At 44.2% G+C, this 14,574-nt stretch overlaps 1 protein-coding gene across 7 annotated transcripts in view; it reads right to left on the bottom strand.

The window, feature by feature from the left end:
• Nucleotides 1-14,574, bottom strand: part of HLCS (holocarboxylase synthetase) — a 344,996-nt gene that overhangs the window by 249,370 nt on the left and 81,052 nt on the right. For all 7 annotated transcript variants that reach the window (XM_049874829.1, XM_049874828.1, XM_049874823.1 and 4 more), the window contains exon 5: nucleotides 10,732-10,914. In XM_049874829.1, coding sequence (XP_049730786.1) covers nucleotides 10,732-10,914 — 183 coding nt within the window. The remainder of the gene's footprint in view (nucleotides 1-10,731; nucleotides 10,915-14,574) is intronic.

Below are 14,574 nucleotides of genomic sequence, written 5' to 3' on the forward strand. Positions count from 1 at the left end.
ACAATGTATCCTTTAAAAGGCATCTACTCTGAAAAATTTATTTGGCCAATCTGAGACACCACACCATATCCCATCATCACAGAAGGAAAATTCACGCAAAGGAGCGACGCTTCAAAATTAAAGGCCTTTGAGCTTTAAAGCATTTGATGGACTAAAAAGCTGCAGGAAATCTTAACTCATCGTGTGTATCCAAGGTCGTCTGTGCAAAGTTACACGGAGAGTAATAACACCTAGGTGATTCTGAGTGATTCTCGGCAGACTCTGGATAAAATTAATCACTCTTCCTTAATTTACGAAAGCACTGTTTGCTGTTTCCTTTAAAAGATATACTTCCTTATGCGCTAAGTACAGATTAAAGTGGGAGGTGGGTTAGTGGTACCATCACGCAATTAATTACCTTCCAGGAACTATCGTGCGAAGAATTCATTTTTGCTCAGTGAGAAGAAAACACCTTGCTTCCGTATGGCATAGAAAAGCGAAACTTGACGCATTTTCTTAAAAGAATGGTCATTATTAATTTTACTTTTTCAAACTTTTAATCTGCCTGCAAGAGGCAAGCAGGTTGCAACTAAACGTTTTTACAATGTAGTGCTGAGGAAAAACTCATGGCTTATGATACTGATGACAGCCATCAAAGCGTCTCTTCAGAATCCATGGTCAATGCCCTCCACCTTCACAGAGGCCCCACTGAGAACTTGAACTTCAGTCTTAGAAGTACAAAATCATAGTGCTGAAGCAACCCTTCTCTCCACCTAATACCCCTAACTCCCAACACTCAAACATACAAAGAGGCTTAAAAGAGAAACATGTACCCACATAACAAAACTACGTTGTAAATCTCCAGGTGTCAACAGGAAAATAGGAGACATCTCCAGAGATTCTTACCTAACTCTTCTCTCATCCTCAGGGGTAAATGGGAAAACGACCTCTCCACCAAGGCAAGTTATTTAGGCAATCTTACAACGTTTTCCTATAGTTTTGGCTAAAGCAGACACAGGAATATAAAAAAAAAAAAAATCCATACACTCCAGCCTATGGTTGAAATGGAAAAGACTCAAGTACAACCAAAAAATACAGATTAAAACCAAGATTCGAAGACTCTGAGTTGTTTTCATTTAAAGTCAAACTCCTCAATTGATCAAATGGGGTTTGAGATTTAGAATTTTTATTTTAGAATCTAAATTATGGTCTTTAATGCCAATATTTCTTCCACTGATGGTGTTGTTAAACCAAAGTCTGAAAACATTTTAAGGAAGAAAAACACAACAGAAGCGAGTGATTATGTAGGATTGCATTAGACATGTAGAGTGCCTGCAACAAGGCTAGAAGGCCGCGTGTGGCCAAACTTAGCAGAGCAGTACCTGGACAGGTACTTTCACTCCCAGAAAGCTACGGTGAGCCAACACAACAGCAAAACTGAGAAGGTGATTAACATTCTTTTCTTATCTCCAAGAGAAGGCAACTTTGGCAGAGTTTTCCAGCTACGCGAGGCCTGCTTTCCCGAGGAAGCCAAGCGAATCTCTGACTTGTAGTGTCCCGGTTTCCCTGCAGAGATCCAGCCCAGGAACAGCACTATCCTAGGGCCCCGCGTGGTCTTACCCTTTTCACTCAGCCAAGGGAAACGGAGGATTAAACACCATTCGGGCCCACAAATTGCCTGTCAGTCTTGAAATCCCACCCCAAGCACTATCGACCTATTTCCAAGACAGCAGAATTCGGAAAGCAACACGCACTGAAACAAAGTGTTTTCCCCAACTGTAATTCACATCCCCAAAACTGAAACGTAACATTTATCAACCGGTCTTCAGGCCTGAGGTCCCGGCGTTCCCACGCTGACTCCACAAGCTCCACAGTCAGGAGGCCCGCGGCTCCTACCTGTCACGGGGGCCCTTGATACACCCTTCAACCCAGGACCAGTGAGGACTTATTCCCTACGATGTAGTTTTTGGACTTGGGAGACAAAAATCTGCTCTTAAGAACGTTCCAAGACTTCCTAAAGACAGCTTCAGTCGAGTTCCCCAGGAGGTTCGGCCATAATCCCTTACCGCTCACACATGGCAGCTATTAAGGAGCTGGTGTAGAAGACAAAAAGCATTTGGTCTTGGAGGGTTTTTTTCCTCCAAAAGAGCCTGTTTCCCATCCACAAATTTGCAACTGCGTACGCGATAGATATAAACAGTCCGACGAAATAAAACCTCCTTTCCTGGATAGGGCACCAGCCCCAAGAAGAAGACTTCTGAGAAAGTTGTTCCCTCTAACTTAGAGACCTAAGATCAGACAGTGAAAGCTGCAACACAGGGAAAACCAAAATGATCACAAACGTAACTGCACTGGTTGCTGATGAGTCGATCCCCCCTCCTGGCGACCCTACAGGACACCGTAGAACTGCCCCCAGAGGGTTTCCAAGGCTGCAAGCTTTATGGAAGCAGGCTGCCACCTCTGTCTCTGAAGAGCGGCGGGTGGATCTGCACGGCCAACCTTTTGGTTAGCAGCCACGCACTTAACTGCTACGCCACCAGGGCTCCTTACAAAAGTAACCAGAAATGAAAAAACATCAAAAGTTGTGCTTGTCTGTATTTCCTACCAGCATATCCTCTGTTGCTATCTTGATTTTAAACTAGAAGTGTTTACTCCATACGAGTGGCTCTAAAACATTCTTGTGGAAACACGACTCAAAAGTACAGTCCATGCAGTAGCTGAAAAGCCTCCCTCCAAAATAAAATAAAGGGAGCTAAGAAAAACACCCCATTTCAATGCCGAAGCTCATCACATCCCCTTTGCCATGGGTATTATGTTTGGTAACAGGAAGTCAGTTGAAATGAACAAAAAGTTTCCAGTTTAGGTCAAGGGCAAAGAAAGAAAGGAGAGAAAGAGGTATATGAAAGACCCGTTAAAAACATTCATAGCTATAAAAGCTTTTAAATGTTTGCTTTAATCTGCCAGCTGCTCTGTAGCTGGTGCTGTGTTGTAAAATCCCTGTCACGACACCACGTCAGCCACATGTCAAATGCTATTCAGGGTGCACCTGGAATTCTGAGTTTCTCTCCTATTTGGATTCCCCAAAATTATTTTTTAAACTGTGTTTCAGAGTCATGTTAAAAGTTTCCCTCTCTAAAGCACAATAAAAAAAAGTTCCTCTCTCACTGTACATTCAAGATTTGGGGCCTAGGATTAAAAGTGGGGAAGGGGAGGGGTACCATGCCAAAAACGATGCAAAAAAAAAAAATGGCAAGCAAAGTTTGTTGTTTTTTTTTTAAATTGGAGAGTTCTAATTAAGTCATTAGAAAATACACGAGCCTCTTCAGTGTTCCATAAACCAGTTTCCTTTTCAGAGGGGTAAGACCCATTTCTTCAGAGGGGTAAGGCCCCCTTCCTGTCCACCCTACAGGGCCACTGTGAAAAAAATCCCAAATAAGATCATGATGTATGTGAAAGCAGAAAGCATGCTACAATATGAGAAATTATCTGTTGCTTCCCAGAAACCTTTGCAGTGTCCTACACTTAGTAGGCACTCAAATGCTTGCTAAATGAAGTGGTTAGTTACAAAAGGAACAAGAACCATGTGGTATGACTTAGCCTAAATTCCTTCATAAAAGAAACCAACATCAAAAAGTAATTCCCTGGGTCCAAAGGACTCTACAAGGAGTTTTTTGATAACGTTTGCAAATATCAAAACTATACTAACCAACAATACCTGTCTTTAGGGCAGGAAAAAAAAAAATTCACAGCAATAACTTTGAGTTGAATCAAAATGAAATGTTATAACTAGTTATCTTTAAGCATAGTATATTTATCCATCCCACAACTCCCATGCCACCAAAATTAAATACATATAGAAACACAAAACATGCTGATTTTTACCTAGTTACTTTAATAACAAATCCAGGTGTCACTTCTTGTTACAGTTATATCTTGATCCCAAGGCAAAGTAACACGATATGCCCCCTCCCATGACTCCTGCCAACGTCCAGCCTGCCTCCATTACTCAGGTTGCAGACACTTAATTAGCTATCAGCCGCAATGAACACCTAAAAGAATCCCAAGCTTGGTAGTTTTGCAAAAACTCTCATGCTCCGCAGATCTTGAGTGGCTATGTCCTTGTGTAAGAGATCACTGCCAGACATCCTCAGCTCCGGAGCCAGGGCCACCAATCTTTCTGAAAAACCAGTAAAAAAAATAAAAAAAACAGTTGCCATCTAGTCGGCTCCAACTCACAGCGACACCATGCGTGTCAGAGGAGAACTGTGCTCCACAGCTTTTTCAATTGCTGGTTTTTGGAAGTAGATTGCCAGGCCTTTCTTCCAAGGCATTTCTGGCTGGACTTGAACCACCAACCTTTCGGTTAGCAGCCCAGCCTGTTAATCATTTGCATGACTGTTATGCAAAGCCCCATCTTCTCCTTCTGGCTGGACAGGGGTTTCGCAAGGGGCCTAAGGGCACCCAGCTCTGCAGGGTGAATGGCTGGGAATTGGGGATGGCGGGGTGGGGGGTGCTGCCGGCTCTGCCCGTGTGCACGGGTTGCTAGCCCTGGCCCCTCCAAAACAACCAGCCGCCCCTCTAAGCACAAACTCCTCACGGACATTTCCTCTTCCTTTCTGAGACTTTTTTTGGCAGAAATAAACATGGAAATGGAACGCAGAGAAATGGAAATAAAACAGTTTCTTTATTGGACTTAAAGTTCTGCAAGGGAAAGAACTGTGCACTTTCTATCAAATCAGTGTCTCTCACAAACACACTCACATTCCCCCACAGTAAAGGTGTGCTCCTGCTAGCTTCCTGTCACCAATGGCAGAAGACTGGCCTGACTGACCGCCAAGTCGCTCCACAAAACGCTGCAGTCAGCTAGGGAGTTTATCATAATCTCTCACTCCTACCAACACCTCCAGAAAAGAAGCACTATGACCAAGGAAAGCATGCTTCGGGAAGAGTTCAGCGTATACATGTCCCTGGGTGGTGCTAACAGTTAACACACTCAGCTGCTAACCAAAAGTTTGAAGGCTGGAGTCCACCCAGAGGCACCTCAGAAGAAACGCCTGGAGATCTTCTTCTAAAAAATCAGCCACTGAAAATCCTACGCAGCACAGTTCTACTCTGCACACAGGAAATCCGAGTCAATTTGACAGCTACTGGGTTTTACTGTGTAGATGTCAGCATGGATGTGGTCTTCTTTAAGAAATAGATCAAAGGGTCCTGTCAAAAAACCAGAACCACCATGTCAGGGAGGGGGCATAAGAACTTTGAAATAATACCAACAGCACCTCTCACCCACGGGAGCAAATGGAGAGTTGAGTCACTGAGTGGGCCTACACTAACTTGAGGGCTTATAATTAAACCTAATAGTTGTAGCTGTACAAAGTCATTACCACAGTCAAGTAATTTACTAACAAAGCTCCACCTCTTTGAGTATTAATATAGATGTCAAATATTAAAGTATCGATATTTACAGGAGTTCCTTGCTTACCTTCTTTTTTCTTTTAACTGTGCTAAGTATTTTTTTTTAAGTATGTATATAACAAAACTTTACCATTTTAACATTTTTTACACGTACAATCCAATGACATTAACTACGTTCATCACGTTGTGCAGGCGTCACACCACTATCCATTTCCAAATTTTCCATCACCCTGAACAGAAGTTCCATGTCCCCTAAGCAATAAGTCCCTCTTCCCCCTCCCTCCCAGCCTTGGTAACCACTAATAAATTTGGTCTCTATATATTTGCCTATCCTAGGTATTTCAGTTTGGACCACGTATGGGACGCACTCAAAGGCCAATGACATACAGTCATTTGTTTGTTTTAACAAGTGGTTTTTTTCATTATAAAAGTAATATATGTTTATTACAGAAAACTTGGACAATACAGAAAAAGTTTAAAAAGATGATTAAAATCGCCACCCAGACTAATCACACCACCCAGGATCTACCTTATATACTCTGTATGTCCTTCCAGTCATTTTTCTATGGACATGTGTGTGTGCATGTATTTGATGTTTGGTGGTTCAGTGGTAGAATTCTCACCTTCCATGCTGGAGACCTGGGTTCGATTGCCAGCCAATGCACTCATATGCAGCCATCGCCTGTCAGTGGAGGCTTGTGTGTTGCTATGAAGCTGAACAGGTTTCAACAGAGCTCCTAGACTAAGACTAGGAAGAAAAGCCTGGTGACCTACTTCTGAAAATCAGCCAATGAAAACCCATGGGTCACACAGTCTGACCATAACCAATCATGGGGATGGTGCAGGACCGAGTAGCATTTTGTTCGTTGTACATGGGGTTGCCATGAGTCGGGGACCGACTTGGTGGCAGCAAACGGCGATGACAATTTTGCTGAGGCACGTTAGATTGAGGGTGTAGGCCTTGGTCAAAGAGAAAGCCCAGCTCGGCCACCCAGAGCTGCATCTCAGCAGAGCCTCTCAATGCTCTTGTCGTCGTTACGCAGTCAGGCGGGACTGGCTTTGAGAGCAGGAATCAAATGCTATGTGTCTGGGTATCAGTGAAGGTCTCAGAACACATTGCTACCTCATGCTAAGGGTATGACTATTCTTTGAGGGTTTTTTTCATTACAAAAGTAACATACATTCATTATAGAAATTTTGGAAAATACAGAGAAAGTTTTAAAGATGATAAAAATCCCCCTAATCCCGCCACCCAGAATCACTGCAGATCACCGAGCTATTTTTTCCATCCATACTATAGCAACAAGGAAGCACATAGGTGCTTCATAAATCTTCTGTGCTGTGCACTATAAAGAGCAAGAGTCAGACGATCAAACTTTGAAAACACAGCTGGTATGCAGTAAAACGATTCGGGTAACCAGTATATTTATTCTGTTCTGTCATACTCCATACTATAAGAGTGCCTACGATAGTTGCCATCAAGTCGATTCTGACTCATGGCAACCTCATAAGTGTCAGAGGAGAACTGTGCTCCATAGTGTTTCCAATGGCTGATTTTTCAGTAGCACATTGCCAAGCCTTTCTTTCAAGGTACCTCTGGATGGACTCGAACTTCCAACCTTTTGGTTAGCAGCCAAGCACATGGGCCATTTGCACAACTCAGGGACACCATAATAGTGCCTGCTGTTATTGTTGTTAGTTGCCGTTGAGTCAGTTCCGATTCATGGTGACCCCAAGTGACGGAACAGAACTGCTAAAATGTTAAATGAAAGATATTACTAGCTATGACACTTAAATAATTTCTTTGTAACCAAAAGAAAATGCCAACAATATAATGGAAAACTGCTAAATGATGCTCTGTTAAATTGATACAAGAAAAAAATTAAATCTCAGAACTACTTTACAGTTCTAGGGTCCTACACACCAAGCAGCCTAACTCTCCAGCGACACCTTGTGGCAAGACATCTTTGCTTCCCAGCAGTGCAGAGTATTTCACATGAAAGCAGGCAGCAGTGGACAGGGTAGGTGAAAAACATAAACAAAAAATCAAATTTACAAAAAAGACCAGACTTATTGATCAGACAGAGGCTGGACGAACCCCCAAGACTACGGCCCTAAGACAGTCTTCTGACCTGGCACTGAAGCCACTCCTGGAGACCACCTTTCAACTGAACAACAGACAGGCCCATAAAATAAACAGTAACACCCAAGATGAACATGTGCCTTAGAACAATCAATTCTATGAGATCAAGATGAAAAGGCAGGAGGGGACAGAAAAGCAGGATGAAAGGAAACGGGAACCTCGGACGGAAATGGAGAGAGTGCTGACACGGAGGGGAACACAGCCATGTCAGGGAACACTTTGTGTACAAACTACCGAGTGAGAAACTAATTTGCTGTGCAAACTGTCACCTAAAACACAACAAAAAAAAGACCAATGTGGGCAGCAGAGAGCACACGGAGGCATCTGTCATCTCTAAAGCTCATAAGGCTGATGAGTTAGCTAAGTGGAAGACACAGATAGCAGATGACCAAGTGCCACGGTGCTCTCCGTGCAACTTCATTCTATGGGGGCCAACAAGATCTATTAAGATGAGCTGCAAGAAAGAAAACCAAATAGAAAGGACCAGCCAATTCTATCCCCAGCCTCTGTCAACCAGATCAATAAATATCAAGGCACCAGCACAGTGCCAGGAAGGAACTCTGAGATGTCTCAGCCTCAGCATCAGAGAAGAGCAGGAGGAGTCATCCAGCTGCTTCCAGAAAGACCATCAGTCAGTGGGTGCCTGTCTTCACATCAATCTGTACCATAATCCTTTAGAGAACTTCCATTCAAGGGAAACACAATATAAAACCCCGAATTCTTACATTTCACCCTACAGAAGATTCAAAGTCTTCCATGAGGAGTTACCAGCCATTAAGAAATGAGGGCATATACAAGAATCACACATATACTTGCTCAGTCCTTGGGGTCCCAGAGTAAAACAGAATGAAGCAGAGATTAGGAACAGGAAAAAAAAAAAACAGGCCACAGCATAGGTATCCAAAAAGATCAACAAGACCAATGGAGGATCTCAGATGAGAAATGAACATTTCTGAAAATTACTCTTTTCCTGAGTTATGATGTGACAAGGAGTTTGTTACGTCTGGAGTTTGTTTGGAGTGCTTCTGTATATGTACGTAAAGCAACCACCATCCATCTGTCAGTCTGTTGAATTATGGTGGCTTGAGTGTTTCTATGATGCTGGAAGCTATGCCCCTGGTATTTCAGATACCAGTAGGGTCGCCCACGGTGGACAGGTTTCAACAGAGCTACCAGGCTAAGATGGACTAGGAGGAAAGGCCTGGTGATCTATTTCTGAAAATCAGCCAGTGAAAATCCTATGAATCACAATAGAATATTGTCTAATACAGTGCTGGAAGATGATCCCCTAGGTTGGAAAGCAGAACAGTCACAACAACAGGCTTCAACACATGCCAGTAATAGTAAAGACAGTGCAAGATCAAGCAACATTTTGTTCTGGTATATATAAGGCCATCATGAGTTAGAGCCAACTCAATGGCAATTAACAACCACCACCACGCACTAAACCTACTGCCGTCTAGCCGATTCCGACTCAGAGCGACTCTGTAAGATAGAGTAGAACTGCCCCACAGAGTTTCCAAGGCTGTACTCTTTACGGAGGAGCCCTGGTGGCACAGTGGTTAAGAGCTCAGCTGCTAACCAAAAGGTCAGCAGTTCAAATCCACCAGGCACTCCTTGGAAACCCTATGCAGCAGTTCTACTCTGTCCTATAGGGTCGCTATGGTCGGAATCGACTCAATGGCAATGGGTTTGATTTGGAATTTTTACAGAAGCAGATTGCCACCTCTTTCTCCCACAGAGCAGCTGGTGGGTTCCAACCAACAGCCTTTTAGTTAGCAGCCAAGCACTTAACTACTGCACCACTAGGACTCCTCAACCAGGTACTAGTTAGTCACATTATAGACATTAACTCATTAGACCTCCCAGGAACCTAATAATATTGCACTCCCATTTAAGTCATACCATTTACTGAACTTTCACATCTATTATTTCATCCAGTCCTCAAAGAACCCTATAATGTATCAGAATCCTTAATGTTCTCAGAGTTTATACCAGGCTTCTCTAAGCAAGCACATCACACCCTCATCACTCACGGTTCTGCTTTCCTCTGAAACCGAAGTTTGCTAAGGGCAAGAGTTTAGCCAAAGGAAAATGCCTCCTCTTTTAAAAATGTGGGTTTCAGGGTCTGATTTGTTCTTTTCAAGGGCAAGCAGGTGAGTTTGGTGTTGAGAGTCACCTGGACTAAACTCACAAAGTTACCTGTGTGAGGGAGACAACAGAAATAGACCCACAAAGTAATGTGCCCCACGGAACAAGAAATTGACAGCTGGGCAAAGCAAGGGGATTAGAGAGAAGGCACACCTGGGGAACCTGGCAACCTGCCCACAACCAGGTTATCAGTCACGCCATCAAATGCAGACAAAAGGTCAGGAAAATGCCTGAATACATTCTCATCTCCTTGGGCATTTTCCTCTCAGACACGGCTAGGAAAGACATGAGCTGAAATCCAGAGCTGCTTCTACCACAAGATGGCAGTCGTCAGCACAAATAAAACAAAAGTTGTGATCTTCCCGTCCCAAGGTTTGCTGAGAAAAGCCCAAATCAAACCAAATGTTTTTATGCCAAATGATCAAAGTTTGGTTTCCAAGTATCTTCTTTACACATCAAACAGTGACTCTAAAGTATGAAGTGCCACAACCTTAAGATTTAACACCTTCAAACTCCAATAGCGAGGCAGTGGTGCCTCAGTGGTAGAACCCTCGCCTTCCACGCAGGAGACCTGGGATCCATCCCCAGTCAGTGCACAGCCACCACCTGTCTGTCAGGAGACCCCTGCATGCTGCTATTACGCTGAACAGGTTTCAGCTGAGCTTCCAGGGGAAGACAGACCAGGAAGTCTGTCAGCCAATGAAAACCCTATGCATCGAGACAGTCTGATCCGCAACCAATGATGGAGATGGCATAGGACCAGAGAGCATTTCGCTCGTTGTACGTGGGGTCGCAGTGAGTCTCAGGCCCACTGGATGGCAGCTAAACCAACTATAAATTCCAACAGTCTCCTCTCTCCCCCTTCCCAAACACTAAAAAAAAAAAAAAAAAAAAAGCTATATTTGGAAGTCTTTAAGATGGTTTCCAAACACAAAGTCAAAATAGAAATGTATCAATCGCAATGGAACAATTAAGAAAAAGGGCCAAGGTTTTCCATAAGAGACACCCTGCGGTGATTTCTCCCCTGCTGGGATCACACTCACCTCAGCAGCTGACAGTAAGTGGAGAGGGGTTAAGGCAGGAACTTGTCTCATTTCACAGCTTAGGCCAAGGGCTGTCAGGATCTCTATAAGGACTTCATATCTTCTACAGTTGCTTGACTTGAGCAGATTAAGATCTTCTTGAGTTTGTACTTCCAGTGAGCTGGGAGGTAGTTCTAAGTGCACCTAAGGGGGAAAGATACCACTTTGTAAAATGGTAGCACTTACAGATACTGAGGAAAACAGCTTCTCTACCAGTTTCTCCGAAAATTTGAACAGGAATCCTTCTAATTACGATTAACGTATATAAACTTTGAATCTGAATACCTGGAAACTAATAATGAGCAATAAAAAGACTTGAAAGAGACTATTAAAATCATAGCTATCAGGCTGAGAGGCCACAGTGGAAATGGTACCGTCACTAGAAAATGATATCACGTTTCGTAAAGTAGACACACACACACACACACACAGCCACTGAGTCAATTCCAACTCACAGCAACCCTACAGGACAGAGTAGAACTACTGAACTGCTCCACAGGGTTTCCAAGCTGTAACGTTTATGGAAGCAGACTGCCACATCTTTCTCCCTTGGAGCAGCTGGTGAGTTTTAACTGCTGACCTTTCAGTTAGCAGCTGAGTGCTTAACCACTGTGCCACCAGGGCTCCTGGTAAAGTAGAGGGTTAGCAAAGAACAAGGGAAACCCTTCATGAAATGGATTGGTACAATATCCACAACACTGGGTTCAAGGAAACCAAGGATCGTGAAGATGGCGCAGGACCACGCAACATTTCATTCTATTACAACAAGGTCGCCATGAGTCAGAGCTCACTCAACAGCCACTAACAACAATACTGGTTACTAACCATTACAAACTCTTTTTGGGTCCTGACTTGTACCACTAATTAGTTATGTGACCTTGGGTAAGTCACTCTATTTGGTTATATGATCAAAACATTTAGAAACATTGTGCTGAGAGCCTGATTAAATTCCCTACTGAACTCAGGGAGGTACAATGGGTCATGCTTGAGACTTCCATTCTAGCCATTAGGTAACACACAGCTGGGAAATACTCAGGAGGAGAGCAGCCATATTCACCATTGTTCAAAGAAATGGAGTGAGGCTTCAGGGCCACCAGAAAGGCCTGCCCGCCACCCTCCTTCACCAGACTGAATTTTAACATTTAGAACTTCATGTATTTAGCTCAAGGCTTTGTTGTCCAGTTGAAATTAAAATATCCCACTGCCACAACTTCCCTATCAGCAGTCTGTGTCTTGGCATGAAGGAACTTCCACCCCCCTTCAGATCAAATTTTAATAGGTGCTACAGCTTGGAAGGTACGAGAATATTGAGTACCCAGAAAAGCAACCTGAGAGCGTTTGTTTTACTTTGTTTTTGCCAGGGGCCCACAGTATGCAGAGTTCCCTCCCTGAGGTTACAGGAGCATTGTGAAAACAGAAAGCAAGGTGTCAACCTTCAGGCAACTTAAAAATCTCTCAATTCCCACCCAAATCTTAAACAAGTCCAACACGCTGGATTAGGCTCAAAAATTGAAAGATGAGGCCAATCTGAAAGGTTTGCAGGACGCTCTCCAGCATGGGCCGCAAACTCCAGGTGGTCAGCTAAGGTGCTGGCTGCTTTACCCACGACTAAACACGCGGGTCAGAAGGAAGCCTCTGAACAGCCCTGGAGAGGGGAGGAGGTGGAAGGCAGAATTCCTTTAGGCGTCCATTTCCTACCGGCCCAGCACCCTGCCTCACATTTAGAACTTCTTGTATTTAGCTCGGGGTCCCTGGGTGGTGCAAACACTTAACACACTAGGCTGCTAACCGAAAGGTTGGAGGTTCAAGTCCACCCAGAGACACCTCAGAAGAAAGGCATGGTGATCTGCCGTTGAAAACCCTTTGGAGCACAGTTCTACTCTGACACACACGGGGTCACACATAAAGTCGCCTCCTACTGCACATTCTTACCCTAACTGCGTGTGCCTCTCACGTGGACAAAGCCAGTGCCGGCCTGGACAACCAGCATAGCAACAGGCACGTTTAATTCACATGGGCAGCAGGCTGTCCCAGGCGGTTAACCCTTACAGGTGGTGGAAACAGGAGGAGCCCAAGGGCGAGGGGGAGGGAGAGGCACAGGACCAAAAGCACGTAACACCAGCTGAGCTGGATGAGCACACGGAATATTCAAGAAGTACACACAGGGAGATGCACGGAAATCATTTTCACACATGAAACACACTGAGGAGGAAACAAATGACTGGCCTACAAGCGGGTCTCTGGAGTCCGAGAGAAAGGACAACTGTTGAAGCTGTGGGGAATGACTTCTTGCTGGCTCACGGTTTCGAGACTAGGTGTGTCTACAATGGAGATAACCAGAGAGGCCACCTCGATGAATCGATGAATCGGGACAGAACACCACTCCTGGTTGTCAGGTATCTGACAAGTGTCTCATCCTCTGGTTGTAATGCTGTTACCGTAGCAATGGAGCTTGGCTTCTTCTAAAAATAAGACTTTACGGGGACAAAAAACCTAGTGATCAAAGAATGCTATAAAATAGTGGTTCTCAACTGGGGGCAGCTGTGTCCCCCAGGGGACATGTGGCAATGCCTGGAGTCATTTCTGGTCGCCACAAATGGGAAGGGATGCTGCTGGGTGCACAAGACAATGCCTACAATGCACACAACAGCTCGGCCCCCAAATGCCAATGGCACCACGGTGAGAAACTCTGCTCTAAAAGCAAAGCCACCTCTGCCATGTGCTGATCTGCATAAGAAAACAAACCAGGGTTAAATCCATTTTCCAGACTTTATTTGGACAAGTACGTGCCAAACCCCCTGTGCATTTGATACTCACCGATCGGCATTAACCAACTGCCTTAAGTTTTCCCAGAAGACTTAATCAGCTCAGCAAGTATACAAATATTTCCCCTTTCTCTTTATTATTATCAATGGCAAGGACAAAAAACACAAAGCCTCTTGGCAGCTATGCCACCACATACCCTGCAGCTGTGTGCTGCCCCTGAAGTTCTCCACCTCCTCTTACTTGGTGACATCACTGCTAGGTTTATCACAAAGATGAACACTATGAAACTGAACAGGAAAGGGGAAACTAACCAGTCTGCGATAATATTTATTGGTGGATCTCCACATGGTACAATAATGACACAGGCCTGAGGAGAAAGCGGTAAGCCCGTCACATGGAGACTGGAAGTCATTTAAAATCAAAAATGGCATTCTAATCCCTGGAATCTGATTTTGAAGCTGCATCATATTGCCTCTTTTTCCTAGGGCAGCGCACTGTGGTATCAAATTTTATGATAGTACGGGGGTCGACTGAAATGGTGCGACAGGCAGACTGGCTATGTAACGTAGAGAAATGGATGGCAACAGTGCCGAATCAATTTTCTAGTACAAGTCTGCAGGCAGAGGCGGTCAGTGCGCTATTCAAAGCTGAAATACCGCTTGAGGAAGTCGGTTTTAGAGCAGATTTTCTGAGAGTGCAGTTACTATAGTTACCATATCTGCAGCGGAAAAGATAAGGGGAGCATTTATTGGGCCTCCAAAACCTGGCTCATGGGGTTTGCAGCCCTACAGGAAACCTGCTGGCGTGGCACACATTCATCCGGCCTGATGTCCACGGTGCTGAGGTCAGAGATCTCTAGTTGCCTATTTCTGAAGAACAAGTAAGTGGGCTTTAGGACAGCAAAGACACACACCTAGACCCTTCTGAATAATGTTTGATAAGAAAGCCCAAGAGACTTGGCTTCTAGAGACTTGGCTTCTAGCACGGCTGGAGAGAGTCACAGCATACAAAATGAAAACAAACAAAAAGGTAAACAAT

This window comes from Elephas maximus, chromosome 2 (assembly GCF_024166365.1).
Source record: "Elephas maximus indicus isolate mEleMax1 chromosome 2, mEleMax1 primary haplotype, whole genome shotgun sequence".
NCBI lineage: Eukaryota > Metazoa > Chordata > Mammalia > Proboscidea > Elephantidae > Elephas > Elephas maximus.